The sequence below is a fragment of the Hippoglossus hippoglossus genome, chromosome 7 (genome assembly GCF_009819705.1).
Source record: "Hippoglossus hippoglossus isolate fHipHip1 chromosome 7, fHipHip1.pri, whole genome shotgun sequence".
NCBI lineage: Eukaryota > Metazoa > Chordata > Actinopteri > Pleuronectiformes > Pleuronectidae > Hippoglossus > Hippoglossus hippoglossus.
This window is the reverse complement of record NC_047157.1, coordinates 15,242,728-15,256,973: the sequence shown is the minus strand read 5'-3', so window position 1 is coordinate 15,256,973 and position 14,246 is coordinate 15,242,728. Positions and strand designations below refer to the sequence as shown.

General features: G+C 45.4%; 1 protein-coding gene across 3 annotated transcripts in view; it reads right to left on the bottom strand.

Annotated features, from left to right (window-relative positions):
- Positions 1–14,246, bottom strand: part of znf385a (zinc finger protein 385A) — a 54,918-nt gene that overhangs the window by 17,924 nt on the left and 22,748 nt on the right. For 2 of the 3 annotated variants that reach the window (XM_034591234.1, XM_034591236.1), the window contains exons 2-3: positions 6,660–6,811; positions 795–905 (exon numbers count right to left, since the gene is read on the bottom strand). In XM_034591234.1, the coding sequence (XP_034447125.1) occupies positions 795–905; positions 6,660–6,811 (263 nt within the window). Of the gene's footprint in view, positions 1–794; positions 906–3,554; positions 3,862–6,659; positions 6,812–14,246 lie in introns of those variants that run through there. The other variant, XM_034591235.1, reaches the window with a different exon arrangement.

Below are 14,246 nucleotides of genomic sequence, written 5' to 3'. Positions count from 1 at the left end.
GTCCGTGTTGACGAGCGAGAGAAAATCTCTTTGAAAAAGCCGGAAATAAAATCCCATCTCCCGCTCCTTGCCGCTGCAGCGGCTCTTGAGGCTTTGTGCTGCAGTGATTATCGCTTCTAAACTCTGAGCTGTCTTGAAACAAATAAATTCCACTCGGATCGCGTCTGCCAAAACACAGCCCAAACAAATGTACCACATCCTCTGTGTCAGAACGTGCTCTCAAGAGAACAAATAGGATAGATAGGCCTCCAACACATTCCTCCGGATAATGTGTTTGTGAAAGGTGGTGGTGGATTGTGATTGCCTAGATATACAATATTCCTACTCATGTACACTACTATCATTGGCAATACATCTTTCATTAAAGTTGCCATTACTGCTCCTTCATCTCTGTTAGACATTTTCGTATGTATTAAAACTGAAACATTGATATGGTGTCTTTTCTCATCGATGTTGTAAGTATTGTTATTTTATTTGACGGGCTGAGCTACACGCAGCATCTATTAAACTCTGTTTCTTTTCCCCTGTTAACGTTTTTTTTTTTTTGGTAGTGTCACTCTTGCTGAGGGTGAAAGACGGAGGCTGTCGCACCTTTTTAAGCCCTATGAGACAAATTGTAATTTGTGAATATGGGCTATACAAATAAAGTTTGATTCACTGATTGATTGAAGGCGTGAGGGACAGAATAGAACATATTGAATGCCGCGTAGGGAAATTGAAACAACAGGAGTGATGAAGGCAGAAAGGAAGAAATGCTGCGTATGTGCTGGTGTGTTTGTTCAGCGTCCCTGTACCTCTGAGTTGAAGCGGATCTGGCAGACGTTACAGGAGATGACTGGCCGCTTGGTTTTGACCAGAGGAACTCCAAAGGTGTGGTTGATCACGGCCTTCTGCACCGGGTCCATCTGACAGAAAATGACAGGGGAGGAGACAGAGAGAGAAACGAGAGAGAAGATAAGGAATCTGTGAAGTACAGTTCATACTTCATAATGACAGGGGTCATGTTGTGCTATGCCCACTTACTCTTATGGAAGAGGACAGTGTGGGGTAAAGAGGCCCCTAGTTTTTTCTGCCACTCTACAAAGACCACATTAAATCCAAAGACACAAATGTTTAAAGCGTCTTCCAGTGTTTGTTGCACGTCTGTGTTTATAGTGAGCAAACACTGGTCAACACTGTTGACAGCTTGTTGCTACAACTGAGACACCTGTTGCACCCTACCTAAGCTCAGGCTGATGATCCTGACCAAGTTGTAGCTTCATACTGTCCCCGTGCTAATTGTCTCAGCTAGGACGTCCATCATCTATGTATAAATTTAACTGACTTTCTTTAGCATGTGTCGGCGGCTAAGCCTCCGACTTAAATCCTGACCCTGACACCAAAGGCCTTGTCTGTACTCATCAAAAAGGGCTTCATTTCAGTTATTTATCTGGGTTTGAAGCTGAATTTAAACTGCGGTCATCGTTAATAGACCGTAGCATTAGTCTGGAGTCGATGACTGGTTTGGATTTCCATAACAAACAACTGTCTGGCAGGAGGTCTGCAGATAGAGCAAAGCAACATTTAGAAGATGATGCGGTTCGGCTACGGGTGTGCAAAAGAGAGGACAACAAACAAAAGTGGACATGGAGTGTGTGTGTGTGTGTGTGTGTGTGTGTGTGTGTGTGTGTGTGTGTGTGTGTGTGTGTGTGTGTGTGTGTGTGTGTGTGTGTGTGTGTGTGTGTGTGTGTGTGTGTGTGTGTGTGTGAGTGAGTGGGTGGGTGTGTGTGTGTGTTTTGAATTCATAAGAGGGAATGTTCCAGAGAGTTCTCCAAGTCTGATGCAAGTCTGTGGGTTTGGGGGGGCCTGACAAACTCTAAAAGACTCAATTTGGGTCATCAATGTGTTTAATTTGGCTAATTACCAAGCTACATTACACCCAGAGCCATAGTCTCTTGAAATATTCAAAGACTTTGCCTGAAGAGTGAAGAGTTGGGAGAGGACGAAATGAATATCCTCATAGCAAGGACAAGTTTAAACAATTTGAATTTCTGCACAGAGCTTGTTCCTCGGCAACTGCAAAAAAACAGGGTAAACAGTAAAAGTAAGAAATGGGGGGGAGGACCAAGAAGTTTAGCTGGGCGACAGGACAGCCGAGAAACACACCATCTGGAGTCGGGAGGAGTGGGAGAGGAAGATGTATTTGGAGGAGTAGAAAGAGAAGGGGGGGGGGGGGGGGGGGGGGGGTGAGAGCTAGAGAAAGAGCGAGGCAGAGGCCCAGGGCCGGACATCCTCACATCGCACATTCTTATCTCTCTCTTCACCATACTCCTCATTCCATGACTTCTTCTATTTCTCTCCCCAGAAACATAACGTCAGCTGTGTTGCTGCTAGTGCTGCTGCTGCAGATTCACATGGACTGAGGAGTGGGGGTGGATGATATAATTATGCATTAGCCATCTGAAACCAACACAATGAGTGCAATTAAACACACGTTTGTATCAACAATCAACTCAACGTTTTGAGTCCAAAGACCACCAAATGTCACTTTAACTCCATACTCAGGGCGTCCATGCTGTTACCCATCATCGCCCCTTCCAGTAAATGTGAACAACAACAAGCGGTGGAGTAACTGTACATGTGAATCATGGGCCTTTCCCCATCCAGTCAGTTCAGTGCAGCACTCTGGGTGTGGGTCACCAATGATCCATCCAGTAACTCCAGCTGTTACTAAACCCACTCTCCAGCTGCCAACAAGCCTTTTTGGATGGCTGCTCACACGGCCTCTCCCAACGCTCCCCAAAGCATGTCCTCATGAAATAGGAGTGGAGCGCTATGATGTAATTGAAGAGGAAGTTTCCAAAACACTGCTCGGTTGCTTTGACCGGTTTTGAGAAAAATCAGCAGTGGGGTTTCAAATTGGCTGCAAAGTCCACTCAGTCTTAAAAAAAAAACAATTAGCACATAATAGGTACAGTTGCCTTGTTGAATAAAACTCAGCTGGGTGAGTTCTGTAAAATTCCATGTCACTTAGAGTCCGGAGATGTTTGGACGTGTTGAGAGCGTTGGATGTAAACCACACAGATCACTGACCTCGAGCATAACTCAGTCACTCACTTAGTCATATCAACAGCTCCACAGGCCTGTAAGACCCAAACACAGCAGAGTATTTATTTACCACAGAGCCTCTGGAGTGGAGAAACAGATAAAAGAGCAACCAAGCATCCTCTGGGAATTTACTGACCTAAACCTCATCTACATTTCTTTTTCGTTATAGCTCACTTCTCCCCAGTCTTTGTTTTTCCCTCTTTCATCCTTTCTGTCGTTTCTCTTCTCTCTCTCATTCATGTTTGATCAAGTTCCTGCTACAAAATGCTTCAAATTGTTGAATTCCATCAACACGAATCATGTTGCTGTGTGACTCTTGGAGGAACCATGCACTGTGGCAGGCACAGTGGAGTCATGCACGCCGCCAGGTAAAGAAGAAAACACCCCTTTGAAGTTCTACACCACGTCTGAGTCACTTCCAGATTAAGAAACCAAAACAAGCTCCAAATATTCAGGTTCTCACTCACCTTCTTCTCCTCCGTGTCTGTAGGAGCCTGGAGCTGCATTGGTCCAGTGTGTGTGCTACTGGCCGAGGTGAATTTGTGGGTCTCAGCATGTGTGAGACTCAGAGCTTGTGTTGCACCTTCCTCACTCATTCAGCCTCCTGCTCAGATGGCAATTCAGAAAACAACTAACTAACTAAAAAACTTGGTGCCTAATGATGCATTACCACTGTCTGCTGCAAGGATGTTTGCAAATCTCTCCCTCACACATTACCTAACAAGTGCCTATCCTTTCTGCTCAGCCTCCACCTCCTCTCCTCTCAGCTGCTTTCTCTCTGTCTCACGAGTCCCCTCACCACGCTTCCCAGTTTTCTCCTCCCCTTCTCTCTCTTGCTCTCTCTCTCTCTTTCTCTCTCTACCCCCCTTTTCTTCATGCATGCTCAGCCTGTCCAGATCCAGATGCAGCCGAGGATTGTGTGTCCCACTGTCCTCCCGCTCAACTCTTCCTCTTTTCCCCAAGTTCACACCATCTATCAAATGTCATCATCAGCCAGTGGAGCTTTTGCCTTGGCCCATAAATCAACTAAGTGTGAATACACACAATACTATGAGGTTTTTACAGTGGTTTTAACAGGTACAGTGTGTGATGTCTCTCACATAGGCACGTTACACATTCTGTGAGCCCCACCAGGAACTGGACAAAACAAACCTTTAACTGTTGCTAGTTCTGATTGATCCACCTCAGTGTGAAACCTGCAGAGGCAACAAGTCGGATGAAACATCAGTGAGTCCAGGGATGTTTAATACTGAGATAAAAGTGTTATGAAGGAGGAGCCGCGCTGTGTTTAGGAGGAGAGGGAAACAGAGATGAAAGCCGGACCAACGGCAGGTCACATTCAACAAGTAAGCGCGCAGCCTTTGCATGATTCGACACCTTCATCAGAAATTCCTGACTTTGCTCCGAGGCTCAGAGCTGTGTGTGAGTGTGTTCGTCTATATCAGGACCCGCTTCTGCAGATAAATAATTCAGCCTCATCACTGTCTACGGGCACATTGGGAGAGACAGGCAGGTAGAGGACAAATCACATTAGAGCACCATTAAAGCTGTATATGGCTTCAGGAGAGGCCATTCCTCTGCTGGGAGGATAATAACCCTCAACGTGAAGTAGCGTCTCATTAAGACTGTACAAACTCAGCACAGATCACTTATTAGGAGAGAATGATAAAATAACTAGCTGCCAGCTTTGTGCGGGAACATCTCTCATTGTAACTGCTGCTATTACGCTGTGCTTTCACTGAAATATTGTGAATATCCATATTTATTACAATGCGCCGGTGCGGGCAGACACCAAGAGGCATCAGAGATACATCTCAATGTGAAATAATAATATAGTTCAGCCTCCATTAATACAGTTAATGGAGGCTGAACTATATTATTATACAGAGAAAACAGAAAACGATTGTTCAAACATTTTCCAGCCCAAAAGCCCAACAACACATAAAATATAGTCAGGGATGTAAACAGAGCGGCAAACTCATTAATTCTGGGACTTCCTGTATAAACTGACTCAACTACACAGCAGTAAATTAAACAGAAAAAGTTCTCTGGGAAAGCTGAGGGCCACGACTGCATCTGTTTGAAAACATCAAGACGGCGTTTACATCAGCAGCATCCTCAGCTGTATCCTTTAATTTATTTACAGCTCAAAATATTCCCGAGTTATTCAGCCACCGATAAAACAAATTAACGTCAGGCCCCACAAACAGCCAACTCCTCCATTGTTTTTAATGCAATGCAGTTAAAGCACTGAGGTCTTGGTCAACAAGCATGTGTCAGTGTGCAGTTGAGCTATAAGGTCATACTGTCCTCCAAGACCTCTCCTATGGCCCCATCTCCTGGACACAGGGCTGTAAAACACCCCCCCACTCAGGCCTGACTCGAAGACATCAGCAGCAGCAACAGCAGCTATTAACATTCACTGCGTCCCGAGGACCCTCAGACGCAAGTTGATGTTCTGAGGATGAAGACGGGGAGCAGAGGGATGTTACAGAAAGAGGAAGAGAGGGATTCAGAGGGGGGGGCGCCGCAGAGGCAGCGAGACAAAAATGAAGAAAGAGCGAGCAAGAATGAGTTTCAGGGCTGTGCCAACAGATGCAAGAGAGGAAACCGAGTGCATGCATCATTTCAGTGTCTCTATTAATCCATGTCTGCTGGGTGCGCTGCAGTTTTAAGATCAGAGCTCCCACTTATGTCATGGCCCGTGGAGGGCAATTAAAATGCCTGTATCGTTAAAAAGGGGTTGAACAGTGTCTGGACTTGTGTCACTATCCCTGTAGTAACATACATGGCTACAGCACATGCCAGTTAATTCCAATTAGTGACAGGCGATTGCTGTGTCTCGTCTTTGAAGAATACGAGCCAACTAAACCCGGATGACACGCAGAAAATAACTCCGGTGCAGACATGGTCCAGGAATAGCAGTGCCCCACATACTGCACATAGATACAAGGTTCACTTATTTTACATATTGCTGACAAGAAATGTGTTGACAATCCCTAATGGAGTCTGGAGGAGCAGGCAGCCCATTATGCTGAGTTGGTGAAATGCCAAATGTCTCCACAGTCTAATCTAAATTATAAGATGTTAGTCGGGGCCTGGGGAAACAGGAAGATCCCTCTCCGTTAAAATAAATACCACATCAAACAAACTGCGATGTTTGAAGTACATAGCTATAAGGATGGCCTTAGAGCCGCTCTTTAATTCTCGGGTCTTTGATTTAAGGAATAGGAGAAGGGTGTGTGTGTACAAGAAATAATACAGTCTCGGGATTGTCTTGCTTCCCTTATAGAATGAATTTTTAATGTGGGTATAGCAGCCATTCAACAATTAGAAGACACACTTTAAAGCTCACAAAAGCATTAAAAATGTATAAGTTGCACATGGATTGTGAAATCATCATGAAGGTAAATACACAGACACTACAATGACAACTTGAATGTCCTGAATTCAATACAAGGCTGATTTCCTGGAGGAGCTAGGCATCTTGTGTGTTCCTCACTGCACTGGCTGAGTTAAAAGACTTCAGTGTGTGTGTATGTGTGTGTCTGCGTATCTGCATCAACTCTCACCGTGCTGAAGTTGTGGAAGAGGTTCATGCTGTGTGCAGGATGTTGGGTCTCCATGGGGAACTGCAGGAAGTGCTTCAAGTCCAGGTGGGGCTGGATCATCGTGGGGGTCCGCAGGAACGTCGGCACCGCCGCTCCGGCCCGGTTAATTCCTCCTACAAGAACGCAAAAGGCAGAAATAGATAAATATACAAGCCATTTTATACTTGAGTGTATAGCATAGTTCAGAGGCACAAAGTTCCCATGGTTGTTTCAGCAATGAAAAGACATTTGTGCAAGTAATACATGTCCCAGATATATTTCTTAAATAAAACAACAAATTGTTTGCTGTTGTCGCTGAAAATGTTCTACTGACTTCCAAAAAGCACAATGGACCATTTTTGCCCCTGCAAAAGCAATTATTTATCTATGGACAGAGCAAAGTTATGTGGCACCCAGTGGAACACGCAAGCTCCAATCTGTGTGAAAAAGCAGCAGTGATTGCTGCGGACAGACATCCTGGTTTCTCCTGACAAACTGACAAGACTCATACACTATGGGTTTGTGGGCTTTACGGAGTTTGCAGCACCAAAGCCTAAAACATCCACATCAAATGAAGCAGGAATGCCACCGAGAAGAAAAGGATGCCACAGAGGCAGTGGGGATTCCTCCACCTGCCTGCCAGTAGTCTCCTCTCTCCTGCTCTCCTCCCCTGGGAAACATCTGCAGCTCGATGATAATGAGTTTCATCGCAGCATGTGTTGCGTTATGTCAACCTGACCCGTGCACCAGAGTTGGATCACTTGGTTGCGTCTAATTTTAGAATGAAAGAATCACAGACTCTGATTCCGCTACTCCCGTCTGACACATGCTCCCCTGGCTTTGACTGTATCCAACATACTGTTTGATGGGATAGAAGAACAAAGACACCTGTGAGCAGGTACTACAAGGGTACACACACCCACACACACACACCTGTGCACTATATGTCAGTGTTTAATTCTCCTACAAAAGCGTGCCGTGCTGTCATAATGATACACAGCTCCCTCTTCGCGTTGTTGCTCCCATCTGCCTCCTCTACCTCTCCTCCTTATCCCTCCCTCGTCTCCTCTTTAACCTCTGTCAAGGATGATAGTGATGGGACCCACACAGCAAAACTCAGCCTCAGCAAGCTCTTAGATTAAGCCTCTTAATATCCGCAACTGGATTTTCTGTGGCTTTCAAATTCCCCCGAGACTTAAAGCTCTGCCGCTTTCCTTTTTGGGTCTGCTTTAAGATATACGCTCTCTCTCTCTCTCTCTCTCTCTCTCTCTCTCTCTCTCTCTCTCTCTCTCTCTCTCTCTCTCTCTCTCTCTCGCGCTGTCTCTCACTCTGCTTCCTACAGCAATTTGTTCCTCTGCCCACCTCCACGCTTTCACATGATAATTTGGTCATTATGTGGCACATCTGCATTTTCATTGAGCTTTATGTCGACTGGATGTGATCAGGGAAATGATACGGCTGTGGAGTGGAGAGAGATAGTGAGGGGAGATGCAGTGTTAAAAAAGTTTGGATTAGAGGGAGTGGGTGAGAACGATGGAGAGAGATTGACTCTGTCAGACTGGGTGAAAGTGCTGTCTCAGCTGAAGCCCAGCTGCCTTCTGCTGCGCATCTGTGGGCCTTGAGGTGGAGAGGACTGCATCATTACCTCTAGTTAGGTAGGGAGGTTCTTCCACTGAACCAACCACTAATACACACATGTTTGAATGCACGACACACACACGCACACACACAACTATTCTTCAATTATCAGAAACAAGTTAGCTGCCTTGTGCCTGTTGGTTTTCCAGCTGGTGCATTGTTTTTTTTCACAGGCTGACTCTCACAAACACTCCACTCCATTTGCGTGTCAGTATGTTTCAGTGTTAAAACTGGCCAGTGATGCGTTTGTGTGTGTTGTTCCAAGTAATTTCTCAGAAGAACAAACAGTCTTCTGTCGGTCTTTTAAACTGAGCTCCACCTCGATGCCGTTTGTTGTGATGCCAGAGGATGGGAGGTCCTTCAGCTGCTCTCTCCTCTACCTTTCCCCTTCATGACTGATTGAGGCAGCTTGCTCCTCTGGGTCTGCGTCAGTAACAAGATGACTAATCCACTGCCTCTTGAATGCATTTATTAGGGAACTATACCACATGTTGATACATAGCCCGGTGCCTGTGCGTGTATGCTTTGTTTGGAATGAGTGACACCCTGTCAGCTGTAGTTGCACAGTAGTAATGTTTGCCGCTCCCCAGCGAGTCTGCACTTGAACACGGAGGCTGTTTCTGGCAGTGGGTCAGCCAGCCTCTGGCATGCAGACACACACAGAGACTGGCTGACCAGGGACCACAACATGTCTCTGCAGCAGCAGGAGGAGCTGCAGTATAAAGTGAACGGAGCTGAAGATCAGCCAGGAGAGAGAGGAGCAGTCGTCCTTGAAGCAAAGACAGTCTGTCCCATTGGGGGGGGGGGGGGGGGGGGGGTGTGTGTGCGTGCACGCGTGGAGCAGGCACGTGTGTCTGCTAGTGTGTGTAATTCAAGTGTGTGGCTGCTTTCTTCTCCCAGTGTATAATTACCCACATTAATTTAAACCTCTCTTTGGGGACCTTCTCACAGTGTAAATCAAACAAATCGTTGTGTAGCAGCGTGCCTGTGTGACCCACACAATGTTTTTTTTCTTTTTGCATATGTGTGTTTGCACAGATTGTGAGTAAGTGCATATTTGAATGTGGTCCCACCAGGCTCGGCTCTGCTCATTGACAAAATCTTGCATTAGAGCCAGAGCTAATAAAACGATAAGTCATAAGTGCTTGTTATTTCAAACAACTGTTGTGTAACAACAGAGAAAGTCAATCAAATGACATAATAAAACCACAGCACTCTGTGCACTAACGTGTACATACCACCCACACACACACACAGACACACACACACACACACACACACACACACACACACACACACACAGCTGTAACGCACTAGTAGCCTACTGAACAGCTGCCTTTCTGTCTTTATTTTATGGCAGTAATTAGAGATGTTCCAATACTATTTTTTCTTTCCCAATACCGATACCTGGGCTTTACTGGCTCCGATCCAATCCCAGTGCATTTAAAAAATAAACATATTTTAACAGCTATATGCTACTAACCCTGTGTGGAAGAGGATGGTAGCTAACATGTTAGCTATAGCTCTGGCTAACGCTACACTCCTCGAAATCATCTCTCCTTCGTCGCTGGTGATTTGGAGCGGCAAAGAATTGATTCCGGGGAAAAGAAAATTAAAATTTTATCTGAGTGAAACTAATATATTTGAAATACATGGTAATGGATCTGCACACTTGTGTACTCGCCGATGCCCAAAACAGCATTTATGGTAGAATCTGATGCTGGTATTAGTATCGTAATATCTCAAGCTGTCATTTTTAGGGGTTGTAGACTGTCAGTAGAACAAAACAAGCACCTTTGGAGATGCAACCTTTGGCTTCAGGAAATTAAAGAATATTGTTTTCTGTCATTTCATTACCTAACTGATTATCATTTAATAGATCCAAAAAAAAACAATTGTGGAAAGAATGGCAATCAATTATGGCAAAACCTGAAGGCTTTAACCCTTTGTGGTGCAAATTAAGAAAAAAAAGCTAATTGCACCACACAGAAGTGAGTGAGGATGAAGAGTGTCTTTACTATGTGTATCTCCATATTTCCTCCCTCTGTCCTTTTCCCTGACTTTTTGAGCCTGTTCTGCGTAGATGCCCGAGTGAGACAGACTGACAGACAGGCCGGTCTGGAAGAGCAGACAGGACTCGGTCAGTGATTTGGATGCTGTTAAACCTTCAGTCATGCCAGGAATCCCCTGCTCTACCAGCGGCCATATAACCAGAGCCCTTAAACAGCCTAAAAGCTTGTGGCTGCAGCTCATTTTCATATGTGTGTCTGTATAAGCTCTCACACAACAGGCAAAAACCCATACTTGCATTGTTGTTCCGCACAAACACAGATGACAGTAAGAAAGGATAGAACTGGCCATGTGCAGGTGGAGGCAGAGGGGGAGGAATGAAACATGAAAACTGGTGCAGTATAGACAGAGTGGAAAGGGGGGAAAGAAGGAGGGTTAAAATTAGAGAGCAGGCAGCAGAGAGATCAAAGAAGAGAGTGACTGATTCTCCTATTTGGAATAATTTGCCAGCGTGCATGGCCCTGATAAGTCTGCTATTGGTCACATCACCGCTTCCACTCTGGAAATACATACAGTACGTACACACACACACAGAAAACAGACATATACGTTTGTGTGTGTGTGTGTGTGTGTGTGTGTGTGTGTGTGTGTGTGTGTGTGTGTGTGTGTGTGTGTGTGTGTGTGTGTGTGTGTGTGTACATGCATGTCTGTGTGGTTTGTACAATTGGAGGAAATCAACATAACAGTAAAGTGCAAATAATAGATTGGGGATCATTGCCTTCTTATATTGTTTCTGCCTATGTATTGTGTGATGTGCCCCTATGTCCTTCATGCAATGACTATGAAATGTTGTAATATTGTTGATGATAGTAGAAAACAAACCTCTGAAACTATTACAAACTAAAAAATGTTTCCCATTGATAGCACCATACTGTTATAAGATACTGCATTACATCGTACAAATATTCAACAGTAATAAATAAGGCTATTTTGTTTGTGCAGAATTGTGTTCACTGTCGTGAATATCTAACTCCAGAAACAGAAGCTGATAGAGGAAGAATCTTAAAAATATCCCTGTCGGGGGTTTTCCTTGCCTATGCTGCAGAACAAAAAGCTGTTTCTAGAATCTAGGCTGAGAGAATCTTTTCATGTCTCGAGATTATCTAACAGGCTGTGTAGGTTGTGCCACACTGTGTTCAGCCTTCTTTCCCATGGGCGTTGGGTGCATTCAGGAGAGAACAATGAGAGTGGGGTAAGTTGGCACACGGCGGGTTGGACAGGCACAGATGTGCCAGGGCTGTTGGCAGCAGAGGCCGGGGAGAGCGAGGCGGTAACAGTCAGTCTGCCAACTTGCCTTTCTGCAGGGCCGTAAAGCGGGCACCTGTCCCGCACATGGCCCAGTGGGGAGGGGGACATCAGGAAACACACACACGGTTTAGTCATAGCTGTGGATGTACTTGATGTTGGAATATCACCAACAGAGACACAGATATGATTCAATACATCTGATAATAGTCAAGTCAAGTTTATTTAGCAACACAATACAATTAAAGAAGACACACTGCGGAATAACAGAAAATAATAAAATAAAATAAAATAAAAATGCTTTATGATGTGGATCAAAGCAACTAAAGGACACTCAAATGCCCAGAGTATTCAGTCTAGTCTTAAATATGTCCACAGAAGGGGAGTAGACTGGTGGCAGCTAGAGAGAATGCACCCTCACCCTCACCCCTCAGCCTCGACTAAGGAAGTGGAAAGGGGCCAGAGAAGATATGTATTTAGAGGTCAGGCCTTTTTGTGGTTTAAAAACAAATAGAAGAACCTTAAACCTGTAATAGACAATACAGCGCCTTACTGGGGATTAATAAAACAACAACTCAGTATATTTTGGGGGGATTCTCAAAGGTGTATGCCAAGCAGCAAGTAACGATCATAGCTGTCTTAATCAGCCCTGTGTGTGCGCTGCAGTGAGATTTCAGACAAACGACTTTCTCAGCCGGAGAAAATCTGCCCTTGCTCCATGTGTTTGTTGTTGACAGAACTCTGAGACGGTGGGATGATTTGAAGAGACCGGGAGCTGGGAGCTTCCTCATAGACCCCAATATAGTTTCTCATCAAACCTCCACTCTCTCTCGGTCTCTCTCGCTCTCTCTCTCTCTGTTGCTCACACAACAGGGAACAGCAGACTGGTACTGCAGAAGCACCATTAGCGGCTGCTCAGACCCAGTCTGACAGATCAGAGGATGAAGGCTGTCTGCACATTGACAAACTCGTGGCAGAGAAACAAACTGGGGTTGCCAGACTGTTTCATAACCACGGACGAGGAGGAGAATTCTCATGACAAAAATGACTGGTTTACTTTTACATATTGCGATCAGGAGAAGCTGTCAGATTTTGTACTGTTTCTTATGTGTTGTAGAGTGTGACGGATGGCTGCCCATCCGTCTGGCTGTCCACCTCCATTTCTCCGACCATCGCTCTCCCTCTCTAAATTCGTTCCTCGCCTCCCTCATGATCAGCTCAGTGTGTATTCGGTGCTGTACACAGCTGTGCCCAGGACTACAGGAATAGCCAATTCATTTCAGCGGCGGAGGCAGCGTGATAGAGAGTGGACCCAGAGCACAGGAGGGAGAGAGAGAGAGAGAGAGAGAGAGAGAGAGAGAGAGAGAGAGAGAATGAAAATTTGGTCCTGTTCCATTCAGTATTCCCTTCCAGTCTCAGGCTCAGCAGGACATTGTGCCTCCCTTTCACCTGACCACCGGCCCAATCAACAGGATCACAGGCCTCGCCAAAAGCTCTGCTGAATGGTACACAGATAATAACACACACACACACACACACACACACACACACACACACACACACACACACACACACACACACACACACACACACACACACACACACACACACACACACACACACACACACACACAAAATCTAGTACTTCTACCTTAGTGGGGACACACTGAGGACATGGTAATAATACGCTCCCTAACCCCTTAACCATCACAACTAAATGACTAGTCTTACCCCTCAAACGGCTCTTTGAAAAAGATCTATCCTAAAAATGGGTACCCACTAAGATATGAGTAAGCCCACACACACACACACACACACACACAATCTTCTAAGGTTCAATCTAAGGTTGGCAGATGCATACGTACGCAATAGATAAATGCTTGATCACACACATTGAGGACACAAGCATATGTCCGTGCACACACACACACACACACACACACACACACACACACACACACACACACACACACACACACACACACACACACACACACACACTGTTCCAAAAGACTGAATGCACGCTTACACCTCAGTGCACTCAGGTTTGCACATAAAGGATTATGAAGTCAGGCCCTTTAGAGGCAACATTCCTCTGACTCACATGTCACACTGGCTTTATGCCTGTGTCCATCATAAGGCATATGACTCTGTTTTAAGTTTTCCTCCCCTGTCACCTTGATCATCAGTCCTAAAGGTTTTTTTTATATTTCTGGTGGCTGTATTCTGAGCTGCTTGCCTGGATGTTCCCCCACAGACAGCGGTGGCAGCAGCATCCCTCCTCCAGATTGCTGCCTCAGCCTGAACTCACAGTGTCTGACTCACGATGCACTTCATCGGAGGAGGTAAACAAGGCTCACACAGCGCTGGGAGTCACACAGTGAAGCTTCCCACCTTCACACAAGCAGGCTAAACCTTTAAACCCCGAAACTGGAGCAGGTTTGACTGTCAATGACCACAAGAGGGTGCTGCTGAGCCCCTCTGTAAATGTCAGAGCAGCAACTTCAAGTCCATTCTTTAGCATCTGAAAATGATTATAAAATATAACTGCATGTTCCTATCAAACTTTATCTCCCCCATCTCCTCTAATCACGGTATGCTAATTTCTAGCTTCCG